At 43.8% G+C, this 12,740-nt stretch overlaps 1 protein-coding gene across 3 annotated transcripts in view; it reads right to left on the bottom strand.

Moving 5' to 3' along the window:
- RPTOR (regulatory associated protein of MTOR complex 1) overlaps positions 1-12,740 on the bottom strand; it is a 1,432,785-nt gene that overhangs the window by 254,891 nt on the left and 1,165,154 nt on the right. For all 3 annotated transcript variants that reach the window (XM_069199733.1, XM_069199735.1, XM_069199734.1), the window contains exon 28: positions 11,434-11,538. In XM_069199733.1, coding sequence (XP_069055834.1) covers positions 11,434-11,538 — 105 coding nt within the window. The remainder of the gene's footprint in view (positions 1-11,433; positions 11,539-12,740) is intronic.

Here is a 12,740-nt window from a genome sequence, read left to right as displayed (position 1 = left end):
CACTGTGTTCTCACGCTCACCTTTAAGGAAGTCCAAGCTGGAAGAAATTGCTTTGGTCACTGAATGTGAAGCGGTCTACTTTCGGCCACTCAATGAGGTGCGGTAGCTTTCAAGGCATTTTGCTGTTGGTGTGCGGGGTCCTCTGTAGCACTCTGAGAGTATTCATTAAAGTTTCATAATGGTTCAACCTTCTGATTTCTGTTTTCTCTAACTGGGGTGTAGGTGGCACTTAACAGGTCATGTCCTTGGGGTGTGCAACAAAGTCACAAAACTACCTTAATGCCCTATTGCATGGAGCAATGATATCCTTTTTTTGCTTTAGTGGTATGGAGAGGCTAATGCCAAAGATCTTGGCTAGTTATGAGCTGCGCTCGCGTGAATGGTCAATATCTTGGCGCACGTATCCTTGGCTGCAGCGCACAGAGACCTCACACTGCCGCACACCGTGGAAAAATATTAGAGGGAACATTGCTTATGACAGGAGCAGCCTTCATAGCAGTGAAAAGCGAAGTAGGCATGTCCTAACCAGGTGTGGCTCCTCCGTTAGGGTGGAGGAAGGTCGCTCTCCCCTTGCCCACTCCCGCCAGCAGCAGCAGCTGAAAACCTTTTACTACAAAACGATAATAAACTATGTTTATTATTGCTTTGTAGTAAAACGGTAGGAGTACTGGAGATGGTGAGTACTGAGGGGGAGTGCTGAGCACTCCCCCTCTTTACGCATGTATGTTTGGCCGGCTGTCTTGGGCAGGCCAAACACACATACGCTCTGTGCTCTCTACAGCCCGGCACTGTGTTGCCGGGCTGGAAGGAGGCACAGGCTCCCAGTCTGCCGGGGAGCGCCCTGGCTGGGCGCTCCCAGCCATTCTTAATGCTGCTCTGAGCAGCATCAGGATTGGCTGCAGGGCAGGCTTGGAGCCTGTGCCTGCAGCAGAGGAGTGGCACTGATGGCGGCAGCGGCGACAATCCAGGTAAGTGTTTTTTTTTTTTTTTTTAAATAATCCCCCCACCCCCTCCCTAAAAAGAACAGCAAGCTGCTCATGGTCCTAACTTTTATATACAAAGTACCCTGCCCACAGGGCTAACTAGGGCCTACCTTAGGGGTGACTTAGATGTAGAAAAAGGGGAGTTTAGGCCTTCACAAGTAGTTTGGAATGCTAAGTCAGTGTGGCAGTAAACTGCATGCAGGCACTGCAGTGGCAGGCCTGAGACTGGTTTCAAAGGCTACTTCTGTGGGTGGCACAATCTGTGCTGCGGACCCATTTAAATTACAGACCCTGGGTATTTGGTATACCATTTTACAAGGGACTCACAGGTAAATTAAATATGCCAAACAGGTGTACCCCAAACATACCATGTTTTAAGGGAGAGAGCACAAGCACCTCAGCACCGGTGAGCAGTGGTAAAGTACTCAGAGTCCTAAAGCCAAGAAAAAGAGGGTCAGAAAAATAGAAGCAGGAAGGCAAACAGTGGGAGATAACCCTGCAGAAAGGGCCATTTCCAACATCCCCTGTGACAGGTCATAGGAGTTTAGCCCCCGAGTCCCATAAGGCATGGGAATACTTGCCCAGCAAGCAGCTGTTGGTGACAAAGTGTGAGGCTAGCAGAATAAAGTACCCTCTTCTCAATTACCTTAATTCTCTATCACTCTCTGCCCGGTATAAGTAGTCAGGAAAAAGTTTGAGTTAACCATGCTGGTGGAGGCCTGTATTACCAAGCTTTCAGGAAAAGAGTTCTTTGTAGGAAAAGCAGGGTTACCTGGAGTAGGTCTGTGATTATGTGCGGTCTGTTTACTGGTGGGCAAGAGCAGCGTGGTGCCAAGTGGAATGGAAGGGAACGAAGTGTCGGTCACTGCATTGTTAAACTGTACTTGGGGCTTAAATTAGCCCTGTCAAGGCTTTAGCACCTCTGTGATGCCGCTAGTTTCCAACTCAATGGGAGATAACTCAAGATCCCAAAAATCTGCCACCTATTCAATGACCATGGCGAACAAAGCAGATTCCTCCATGGAAGAGTCAGTGGGGTGAGATGACCCCCTGGACTTAACTTAAGTCTTTCATTGCAATGATGACCTGTCCATGACCGGCCTAATGGTGCGAATGAGCCTGTGTCCACAACACTGAGCAAGACCGGGCCTCATGGGACTTCATGCAGTGCTCAGAGACTAACATTTTGGTCTCGAAGTTGCAGATCGCCTTTGGTTCTGTATGTCACACTCCCCGCACAACTTGGACCATAGCCCGAAACAAAGTAATAGATGCACAATCTTGTGAAGATTGATCATAGATATTCATTTGAAACAGTCTCTACGAGGCTTAAACCCAGTAGTTTTTGGAAGGGACATGTTCCCTTGTTCTGGAAATATATTTGGAAAAGAGCTAGTCAACTGTTGAGAAAAAAAGGAGGCAGTAATTCTGGATCTGCATATGAAGGCGAAGAAAGAAAGTAACTGACATCAGCGTGCCTAGGTGATACCTGTATCTGGTTCCACCACTTCTAGAGCGGAACACAGTTGACGTAGAACTTCATAACACTTCCTACCGGCACACAGGACAGGGGCTATGCTGAAATTTTTTCCAGATCCAGTCAGGAGATATACTAAAGGCGAGGAATCTGTGTTTATAAGCATCTGTCAGAAGTAATGTTGCTGCTAAAATAGGAGTAGGTTTATTTAGACACAGCTTGTGAACTGTAGCTTTTATCCATGGTAACGTTACAAATCAACACCCAAAATTCAAATATATAGTATCTTGCTAGGGCCCATTAAGCTTTACAGCAGTTCTGAAAACTGAAGACTCTTCCTAATTCCCAGAGGAACAGGCTCTTTCCATTTATCTGACGTCAATTTAGGCTGATGCTTGACTAGCATAGTTGCACCAGTCGGCTTACCAACTTGCACCCAGAAAGTTATTAACAATAAAGCTTCAGCTTCAACTCGCGTTAGCAAAAGCCTAGCTGAGGCAGGGTTACATTTAAGAAATCTTTGTTCTACTCCTGGATACCCCTCATTAAACTGCTCTAGAAGCTTGAAATTAGAAATAAGCACAGTTAGTCCTTCTCTTCTAAGCCTATAAGTGGGTTTCCGACAGTCCCTTAAATCTGCTGTTTTGCCTACATTGTATGAAGGACGGGTATTTAGAAGGAACATACTCTCTTGTTAATTAAACACTCTTTTTGCTGAAAGAGTACCCATAAAAATTTTTTGCTGGTGAGAACTCCTGGTTCCAAAGACATAATTGACCATGATTTTGGTGCTTTTTTTGGAACCAAAATGAGTGTTCTGTCTGTTTACAGTACTCTAATACCTCAAAAATATGTATCTCCATATTGTTTGGGTGTTGAGGGCTCTATCATTGCCGTAGAGGGCAGAACTGAAAGAACTTTTGGCATTGGGCACCTTGTTTTGCAGAAACATATCTGTGTTGAATTATTGTGAAGAGCTGTCTACAGGCAGGAAGTGTTTGCAATGAACGTTGTCTTGGTTTTCTTGATGCTGAAAGAGTTCTCACCGAATGCACCATCTGTGTCAAGAAGTCTCTTTACACCAAATGAAATAGCATCCAATTAATATCTTGGTGTCAAATTCATTCTGCTAAAGCCTTGTTTGGGGTTTAGTTCTCTGATTATTAAGCACTATTCCAGTACTGAAAAGCCAGTGGAACATTAACTGGTGAATGTTCTCTTGGTATTGTGGGTTCATTTTGTACTAAAGAGCCTGGTGATAACTTATTTCAAGGCATGAAATGTGTTATTTCAGTGTCAAGAAGACCAGTACTAAGTAATCTCTTGACTACAAAAAAACCCTTAATGTCAGAGGGATTAGCACTGAATGCTATTTTGGCAGCACACCCTGTTGGTGCTGATGAATTTAGTGTTGACTGCTGTCTTAATGCTAAAAGAGTATATGACAACAGAATCTCAGTGCGTAAGGGTGTAGGGGAAGTGTGAACAGAGCTCTGGTCAACAAAAGCCTCAAAGGTCTGTAAATAAAAGATACAGTAGAAAACCAGAAACATATTGAGAATACCTTGATTTACTGTAAAAAAAGAAAAGATGTCCCAGAATAAGAACACAGTTCTGTTGAAATTGTACAGAAACCAAGGAAAGAACACTTTCGAAGTATAGTGATCACAGAAACAAACCCCGGGTGTGGGATCCCTTACTTATTCAACATAAACAATTGAAATGGTGGTTCCTTTAATAGACCTCTGATGTCACAGACACAAAAACTAAATGGATGCATCAGCCTAATAGGCATTCCTGTTTTTATTTTGCCCTGAATAGCACCTTCACAGCAGCAGTAGCTGAGATTTTGCTGAGACACTAAACTACAATATTTTTATGCTAATTTACAATAATGGAGAAATACTACACTTCACACAAAAACATTATACGACTGGAGTTAATACAGTAAATTAGACTCCTGGACTACTTGGAGAAAGTGGCCCTCACCCAAAATATTCCAAAACTAGAGTTGAATATTAGCCTACAGACGGCCTATAGGGCAAAACGCCAGACAAAAAAATTAAGTAGAAGCCTCTTGCCATTAAATCCTTATTAATGAGGGATTCAAGAAAATGTACACCTACACAAAGACCAGGAGAGGACAAGAGATCATCAGAAGGACAGTAGCTTATATTATAACAGCACAACACACAAAAGCTATTATTTTATTTCCAACAAGGCAACATCTTTTCTTCAGGATGAAAACTGAGTTACAGAAAGAGCTTGTTTCACAACATTGAGCACCTTTAGCCACAGTTTTGGGGTGAAATGGATGAACATTTACAAGAAACACAAATGTATTCTTCAGATTTCGGTGATAACATCAGCGATTGCCCGTCAGTTATTCAAAGCCAAAATGTCCAACAGTTATGCCATCGAACAATTTGTGTTAAGCTCTTTTTCTCTCCAGGATTTCTTTAAAACTGCATCAGGCTTGACAGAATAATGGCCGAGCTCCAGCTGTAGCTGTGTGAATTTCAGTGGCACTATTTTGCCATAGGTAGGGATGTCTTTTTTTAAAGGTTTAACACATAGGCATGTTTTGTTTCCCAAAAGAGACTCAGTGTAGTCAGAGTTTAGAATTAATTGCCTGCCTCGTACTCTACATGGTCAGAGCACTATGGAAAGATATGCAGCCATCCCTATGAATGAACAACAGTTCCCAGCCTTCATTACTTCATTAATACATCAAAAAGATAAAATATGGGCCAGGTTTCTATTCCATTCACATACTATAAAAAAAAAAAAAACTTTGGGTTCAAATCATGCCCTTCACATACATATTTATATATATATATATATATATATATATATATATATATATATATATATATATATATATATATATATATATAGAAAATGTCACTTACCCAGTGTACATCTGTTCGTGGCATAAGACGCTGCAGATTCACATGCTGTGCATATCCTGCCATCTAGTGTTGGGCTCTGAGTGTTACAAGTTGTTTTTCTTCGAAGAAGTCTTTTCGAGTCACAAGATCGAGGGACTCCTCCCCTTTCGGCTCCATTGCGCATGGGCGTCGACTCCATCTTAGATTTTTTTCCCCGCAGAGGGTGAGGTAGGAGTTGTGTATATAGTAATAGTGCCCATGCAATGGAGTAAGTATGTATGTACATAATGTGACTTAAAAGTGATATATTTAGAAATTTACAAATGTACAAGTTTTATTTTTATTAACTTAGAACGGCTACAGGCTCCCGGGGAGGTGGGAGGGCACATGTGAATCTGCAGCGTCTCATACCACGAACAGATGTACACTGGGTAAGTGACATTTTCCGTTCGATGGCATGTGTAGCTGCAGATACACATGCTGTGCATAGACTAGTAAGCAGTTATCTCCCCAAAAGCGGTGGTTTAGCCTGTAGGAGTTTAAGTTGTTTGAAATAATGTTCATAATACTGCTTGTCCTACTGTGGCTTGTTGTGTTGTTAACACATCCACGCAGTAATGTTTAGTGAATGTATGAGGCGTAGACCATGTGGCTGCCTTACAGATTTCTGTCATTGGTATATTTCCTAGAAAGGCCATGGTGGCACCTTTTTTTCTAGTGGAGTGTGCCTTTGGTGTAATAGGCAGTTCTCTCTTTGCTTTCATATAACAGGTTTAAATACACTTAACTATCCATCTGGCAATGCCTTGTTTGGATATTGGATTTTGTTTTGTTTTGCAAATTTGTTTGGTCCTATCAATGTAATACATTAGTGCTCTTTTTATGTCTAATGTATGTAATGCTCTTTCAGCTACAGAGTCTGGTTCTGGAAAGAACACTGGAAGTTCCACTGTTTGATTTAAGTGGAACGGTGATATGACCTTTGGCAAAAATTTGGGATTTGTGCGTAGAACTACTTTATGTTTGTGTATTTGTATAAAGGGTTCTTGTATGGTAAAGGTTTGTATTTCACTTACTCTTCTGAGAGATGTGATAGCTATTAGGAAGACTACTTTCCAGGTTAAGTATTGTATCGCACAAGAGTGCATGGGTTCAAATGGTGGACCCATGAGTCGTGTTAATACAATATTGAGGTTCCACGAAGGAACTGGTGGTGTTCTTGGTGGAATAATCCTTTTTAGACACTCCATAAATGCTTTTATGACTGGGATTCTGAATAGTGAAGTTGAATGTGTAATTTGCAGGTAGGCCGAAATTGCTGTGAGATGTATTTTAATGGATGAAAAAGCTAACTTAGACTTTTGTAAGTGTAGTAAGTAGCTTACAATGTTTTTTGCGGATGCGTGTAATGGTTGGATTTGATTATTATGACAGTAATAAACAAATCTTTTCCATTTATTTACGTAGCAATGTCTTGTAGTAGGTTTTCTAGCCTGTTTGATGACCTCCATGCATTCTTTTGTAAGGTCTAGATGTCCGAATTCTAAGACTTCAGGAGCCAGATTGCTAGATTGAGCGATGCTGGATTTGGGTGTCTGATCTGTTGTTTGTGTTGAGTTAACAGATCTGGTCTGTTTGATATGAGGCACTACTGACAGGTCTAGTAGTGTTGTGTACCAAGGTTGTCGTGCCCAAGTTGGTGCTATTAGTATTAGTTTGAGTTTGTTTTGACTCGATTTGTTTACGAGATACGGAAGGAGTGGGAGAGGGGGAAAAGCGTAAGCAAATATCCCTGACCAACTCATCCATAACGCATTGCCCTTGGAGTGAGGCTGTGGGTACCTGGATGCGAAGTTTTGGCCTTTTGCGTTTTCTTTTGTTGCGAATAAGTCTATTTGCGGTGTTCCCCAGCTTTGGAAGTAGGTTTGTAGTATCTGGGGATGAATTTCCCATTCGTGGATCTGTTGGTGATCCCGACTGAGATTGTTGGCTAAGTGGTTTTGAATTCCTGGTATGTATTGCGCTATTAGGCGAATGTGATTGTGAATCGCCCAATGCCAAATCTTTTGTGCTAAGAGACACAACTGTGTTGAGTGTGTCCCTCCCTGTTTGTTTAGGTAATACATTGTTGTCATGTTGTCTGTTTTGACAAGAATGTGTTTGTGGGCTATTAGTGGTTGAAATGCTTTCAACGCTAGAAACACTGCTAGTAGTTCTAACTGATTTATATGAAGTTGTTTCTGCTGAGTGTCCCATTGTCCCTGGATGCTGTGTTGGTTGAGGTGTGCTCCCCACCCTACCATGGAAGCATCTGTTGTGATCACGTATTGAGGCACTGGGTCTTGGAAAGGCGGCCCTTGGTTTAAATTTATAGGATTCCACCACTGAAGCGAGGTGTATGTTTGGCGGTCTATCAACACTAGATCTTGAAGTTGACCCTGTGCTTGTGACCACTGTGTTGCTAGGCACTGTTGTAAGGGCCGCATGTGTAATCTTGCGTTTGGGACAATGGCTATGCATGAGGACATCATGCCTAGTAGTTTCATCACTAATTTTACCTGAAACCTTTGGTTTGGGTGCATGCTTTGTATTACGTTTTGGAATGCTTGTACCCTTTGTGGACTTGGAGTGGCAATCCCTTTTTTGTGTTGATTGTTGCTCCTAAGTATTGTTGTATTTGACATGGCTGTAAGTGTGATTTTTGGTAGTTTAATGAGAACTCTAGTTTGTGAAGGGTTTCTATGATGTATCTTGTGTGTTGAAGACACTGTTCCTGCGTATTGGCTTTGATTAAACAATCGTCTAGAAACGGGAATACATGTATGTGCTGTCTTCTGATATGGGCTGCTACTACTGCAAGGCATTTTGTAAATACCCTTGGTGCTGTTGTTATCCCGAATGGTAATACTTTGAATTGGTAATGTACTCCTTGGATTACAAACCTTAAGTATTTCCTGTGCGAAGGATGTATGGGTATATGGAAGTACGCATCCTTGAGATCTAATGTTGAAATGTAGTCTTGTTGTTTGAGCAAGGGGATTACGTCTTGAAGTGTCACCATGTGAAAGTGATCTGATTTGATGTAAAGATTTAGTGTTCTGAGATCTAAGATGGGTCTCAGAGTTTTGTTATGTTTGGGTATTAGAAAATACAGGGAATAAACACCTGTTCCTTTCTGATGATTGGGTACTAGTTCGATTGCGTCTTTTTGCAACAACGCTTGGACTTCTAGTTGTAATAGATCCATGTGCTGTTTGGACATGTTGTGTGTTCTTGGAGGCACATTTGGTGGTAATTGTAGGAATTCTATGCAATAACCATGTTGGATAATGGCTAGGACCCACGAGTCTGTTGTTATAGCTTTCCAGTTTTGGTAAAAATCTTTAAGTCTCCCCCCACTGGTGTTATGTGTTGGGGATTTGTGACACTGAACTCACTGTTTATTTTGAGGGGGCTTTGGAACTTTCCTCTAGTTTTAGGGAACTGTCCACTTTTGTATTGTCCCCGAAAGCCTCCTCTTCGATACTGGCCCTGGTATGTGGGTCTGGTTTGTGAGGTTGATGGTTCTGCGCTTTGGGCCCGAAACCCCCCTCTAAATTGTGTCTTCTTAAATGTGCCTCTGCTCTGTGGGGAGCAGAGCGCGCCCATGGCCTTGGCCGTATCCGTGTCCTTCTTCAGCTTCTCTATAGCTGTGTCCACCTCCGGCCCAAACAACTGCTGTCCATTAAAAGGCATATTAAGCACAGCCTGTTGGATTTCGGGCTTAAATCCGGAGGTCGTAGCCATGCGCGTCTCCGAATAGTGACCGCCGTATTCACAGTTCTTGCGGCTGTGTCTGCTGCATCCATTGACAATCGTATCTGGTTGTTCGAGATACTTTGGCCCTCTTCCACCACTTGTTGTGCACGCTTTTGGAACTCTTTGGGCAGATGTTCTATAAAGTGCTGCATTTCATCCCAATGAGCCCTGTCATATCTTGACAACAAAGCCTGGGAATTAGCAATGCGCCATTGATTGGCCCCTTGTGCTGCAACTCTTTCCCCGCTGCATCAAACTTTCGACTTTCTTTGTCGGGTGGTGGTGCATCTCCCAAGGTGTGTGAATTAGCCCTTTTAAGTGCTGTGCCTACTACTACGGAGTCAGGTGTCAGTTGTTGCGTGATGTACACAGGGTCTGTAGGGGGAGGCTTGTACTTTTTCTCCACCCTAGGTGTGATGGCCCTGCCTTTGACGGGCTCTTGAAATACTTGTTTAGCGTGTTTTAACATCCCTGGTAACATTGGAAGACTCTTGTACTGAGTGTGTGTTGACGACAAAGTATTAAATAAAAAGTCATCCTTAATCGGTTCAGCGTGCAGTGTCACATTGTGAAAAGCAGCTGCACTGGACACCACTTGCGTGTAAGCAGTACTGTCTTCAGGTGGTGATGGCCTCGCTGGGTAGCAGTCTGGACTATTGTCAGATACTGGTGCATCATATAGATCCCATGCATCTGGGTCATCCTGGCTCATCCCTGTGTGCGTTGGAGATTGCATCATAGGTGGGGTCGCAATTGGTGATGGTTGCGGTGAGTGGTGTGGTGATGGCTGTGGCAAAGCCCGTGGTGGAGTTACTTGTTTTGCCACCTTTGCTTTCGGTTGTTTTTCTGTGTCTTGGAAAGCAAGTTTCCTTTTCATCCTTATAGGAGGGAGAGTTCTTATTTTCCCTGTTTCCTTTCGAATATGGAGCCTTCTTTGCGTATAATCTGGCTCCCCTGCTTCTAGCTCTTATCCAAATCTATGGCCTTGTAGTTGTTCTGAAAGGCCTTGTTCTTCGGAGTAAGAGCTTGTTTTCGGCTCCGAAGCTGGGTGTTTCGGTACCAAAACTTTTTCTACAGTCTTTTTCGGCTCCGAAGCCACTTTTTTAGGTTTCGGTGTGCCGACATCTCGGTGCCGACTTATTTCGGAGCCGGTCTCCTGGTGTCGAGTCTGGTCTAAGCCAGGTTCTCGGTGTCGAGTATGCCGCGTGCCGGGATCTCGACCGGAGTCGGAAGACTTCGACACGTGTGTGCCCTTTTTCGGTGCCGATGGTTGGTCACCAATTGTACAGGTTAAGCCATGGCCTGCCGGCGGTGGTGTTCCTGGGCCTTCATGATTTTGGCGTGAGTTTTGGCCGGGGCTGGTTTACTCACGGTTTTCGGTGCCTGCTCTGTTTCGGGCTCGTCCGAGATGGAGAAAGTCTCCTCTTCCTCGACATCGCGGTGTCCTGACGGCGCCGATGCCATTTGAAGCCTTCGTGCTCTCCGGTCCCGAAGCATTTTCTTCGACCGAAACGCCTGACAGGCCTCGCATGTATCCTCTTTGTGTTCGGGGGACAAACACAAATTACAGACCAGATGTTGATCTGTGTAAGGATACTTGTTGTGGCATTCGGGGCAGAAGCAGAATGGGGTCCGTTCCATTAGCCTTGAAGACCACGCGGCCAAGCCGACCAGGCCCCGCCGGGGAATCGAAGCCCCGAAGGGCTACCGGAGCTCTTCTTGATTCGGTGTCGATCTGCGTTAACTAACCCGATACTGAACGTCAACAATACTGTCGAATTTTCCAAGATTTAACTAACTTTCCGAACCGAAACACAGAGCGAAGAGGAACACGTCCGAACCCGATGGCGGAAAGAAAACAATCTAAGATGGAGTCGACGCCCATGCGCTATGGAGCCGAAAGGGGAGGAGTCCCTCGATCTCGTGACTCGAAAAGACTTCTTTGAAGAAAAACAACTTGTAACACTCCGAGCCCAACACTAGATGGCGGGATATGCACAGCATGTGTATCTGCAGCTACACATGCCATCGAACATATATATATATTTTTTTACATATGTACACACACAAGTGTGTATGTAAACGCACATACAAACACACATATGTGGTTCACGGAAAGGGAGAATCTAGGGTTTACATCAGAAACAGGCATGGTTTAGGTGCTCTGAGCAGAAAGTATATCCCCAAATGCCTCCAGCCTGGTATCCCCCAGCAGAAAGTACATTAGAAAGTGGATGGATTTATCATACACAAATATATATTGCACATCACATGCCAGACTCACCTCTGGTTGTCGGCAGCATGTCTGACAAGCCCTGCCAAGCGGTCACCATCTCTGGATTCTTCTCCAAATCTGCAAAGTTCTTCCACACCCGGATGGCACCATCATCTTCAGGGCAGACCAAAAGGAGAGAGGTTAGGAGAAGCAAGGATGGTCAGAGAAAAGAAAGAATGACAACAATAGGGTCTTCCCTACAAACATGCCTGGCAAATGGAAGTGTATGTGCATTATACATATCCCCGGTTTCCATCAGCTTTCTAAGTGTTGGCTCTGATGTGATGCGTCTGGTTGCACCCAGCTGAACTTTTCTAACCATGATCTCGAGGTAAAGTATACCGAAATTCCCCCTCCATATTTACACCTGATCAACATTTTCCTATCATTCGTTATTTATTGTGCACAATTCCGTTTTCTACCCCAATGTTGTTTAGCTATTGCACTGGCTGACTGCTTGTCATCAGCCCATGCACAACTTGTGTGAGCGGACCGAAAAAAGAGACAATCTGTGGGATTTCTTTTGTGAAGCCCTCAAGTTGGTGCACAAATCCAATTACATTAGTTCAGAGAGCATTAAGTGTAGGTCCATTCTCACTTCAGCTGTAGTGTCTTTCTTTCTCACGCCTCCTGTTCCACAGAACAAAATCAGGTACACTTCCTCTCCTACCACCACCCACAGAACCATAATGGAATCCATCAGCAGACCCAGAACCCAAATATGATTCTGAAATCTCAGACTAAACATACAGGGTCTTGGGTGGGATAACGTGCTGCAGGTACTCTATGGATGGCGGGATGTGGGGTTCCTGTAATAGGTCCTAATTATAGTTCAGAATGGTAGTTGGCTAGTCCAGGAGTAGGGACCTGTGGTTTTAACACCTGTAATGACAAATGTCAGACAGTTTGTACCACATGTCAGACCCTACCTTGTTCACTCTTTTCCTGAATGTTCCCCAGTACTACTTTATCCAGCTGCTGATTTCTCAACTCCAGAGTTCCAATTAAAGAGTCCAAGTCTGCTGGTGGCTGGAGAGCCAAAGTGTCTCCTCTCCTTGACTAAATATGGGGCAACCGCCTCGTCGGTGCCAACTATTAAGTTTTGGGTTTCAGTTGTTTACTCTACTCCGGAATGAGGCATACCTTCCGACTGCTGTAAAATCTATCTAGTCTCCCTTGCCCCCCCACCACCAAGGCTTTTGCTTTTTCATCTGGTTTTGTGTTAAGTCTTTATACTACTACCCACATATATGCCTGCAGTAGATGTATATTGCTGCATAGGTAGCAGTTCTAACCAGGAGACTCCTACACTGACC

The sequence above is a fragment of the Pleurodeles waltl genome, chromosome 7 (assembly GCF_031143425.1).
Source record: "Pleurodeles waltl isolate 20211129_DDA chromosome 7, aPleWal1.hap1.20221129, whole genome shotgun sequence".
Classification (NCBI taxonomy): domain Eukaryota; kingdom Metazoa; phylum Chordata; class Amphibia; order Caudata; family Salamandridae; genus Pleurodeles; species Pleurodeles waltl.
Note: the sequence above shows the minus strand (reverse complement) of the source record. Positions and strands in the feature narration are given on the sequence as shown.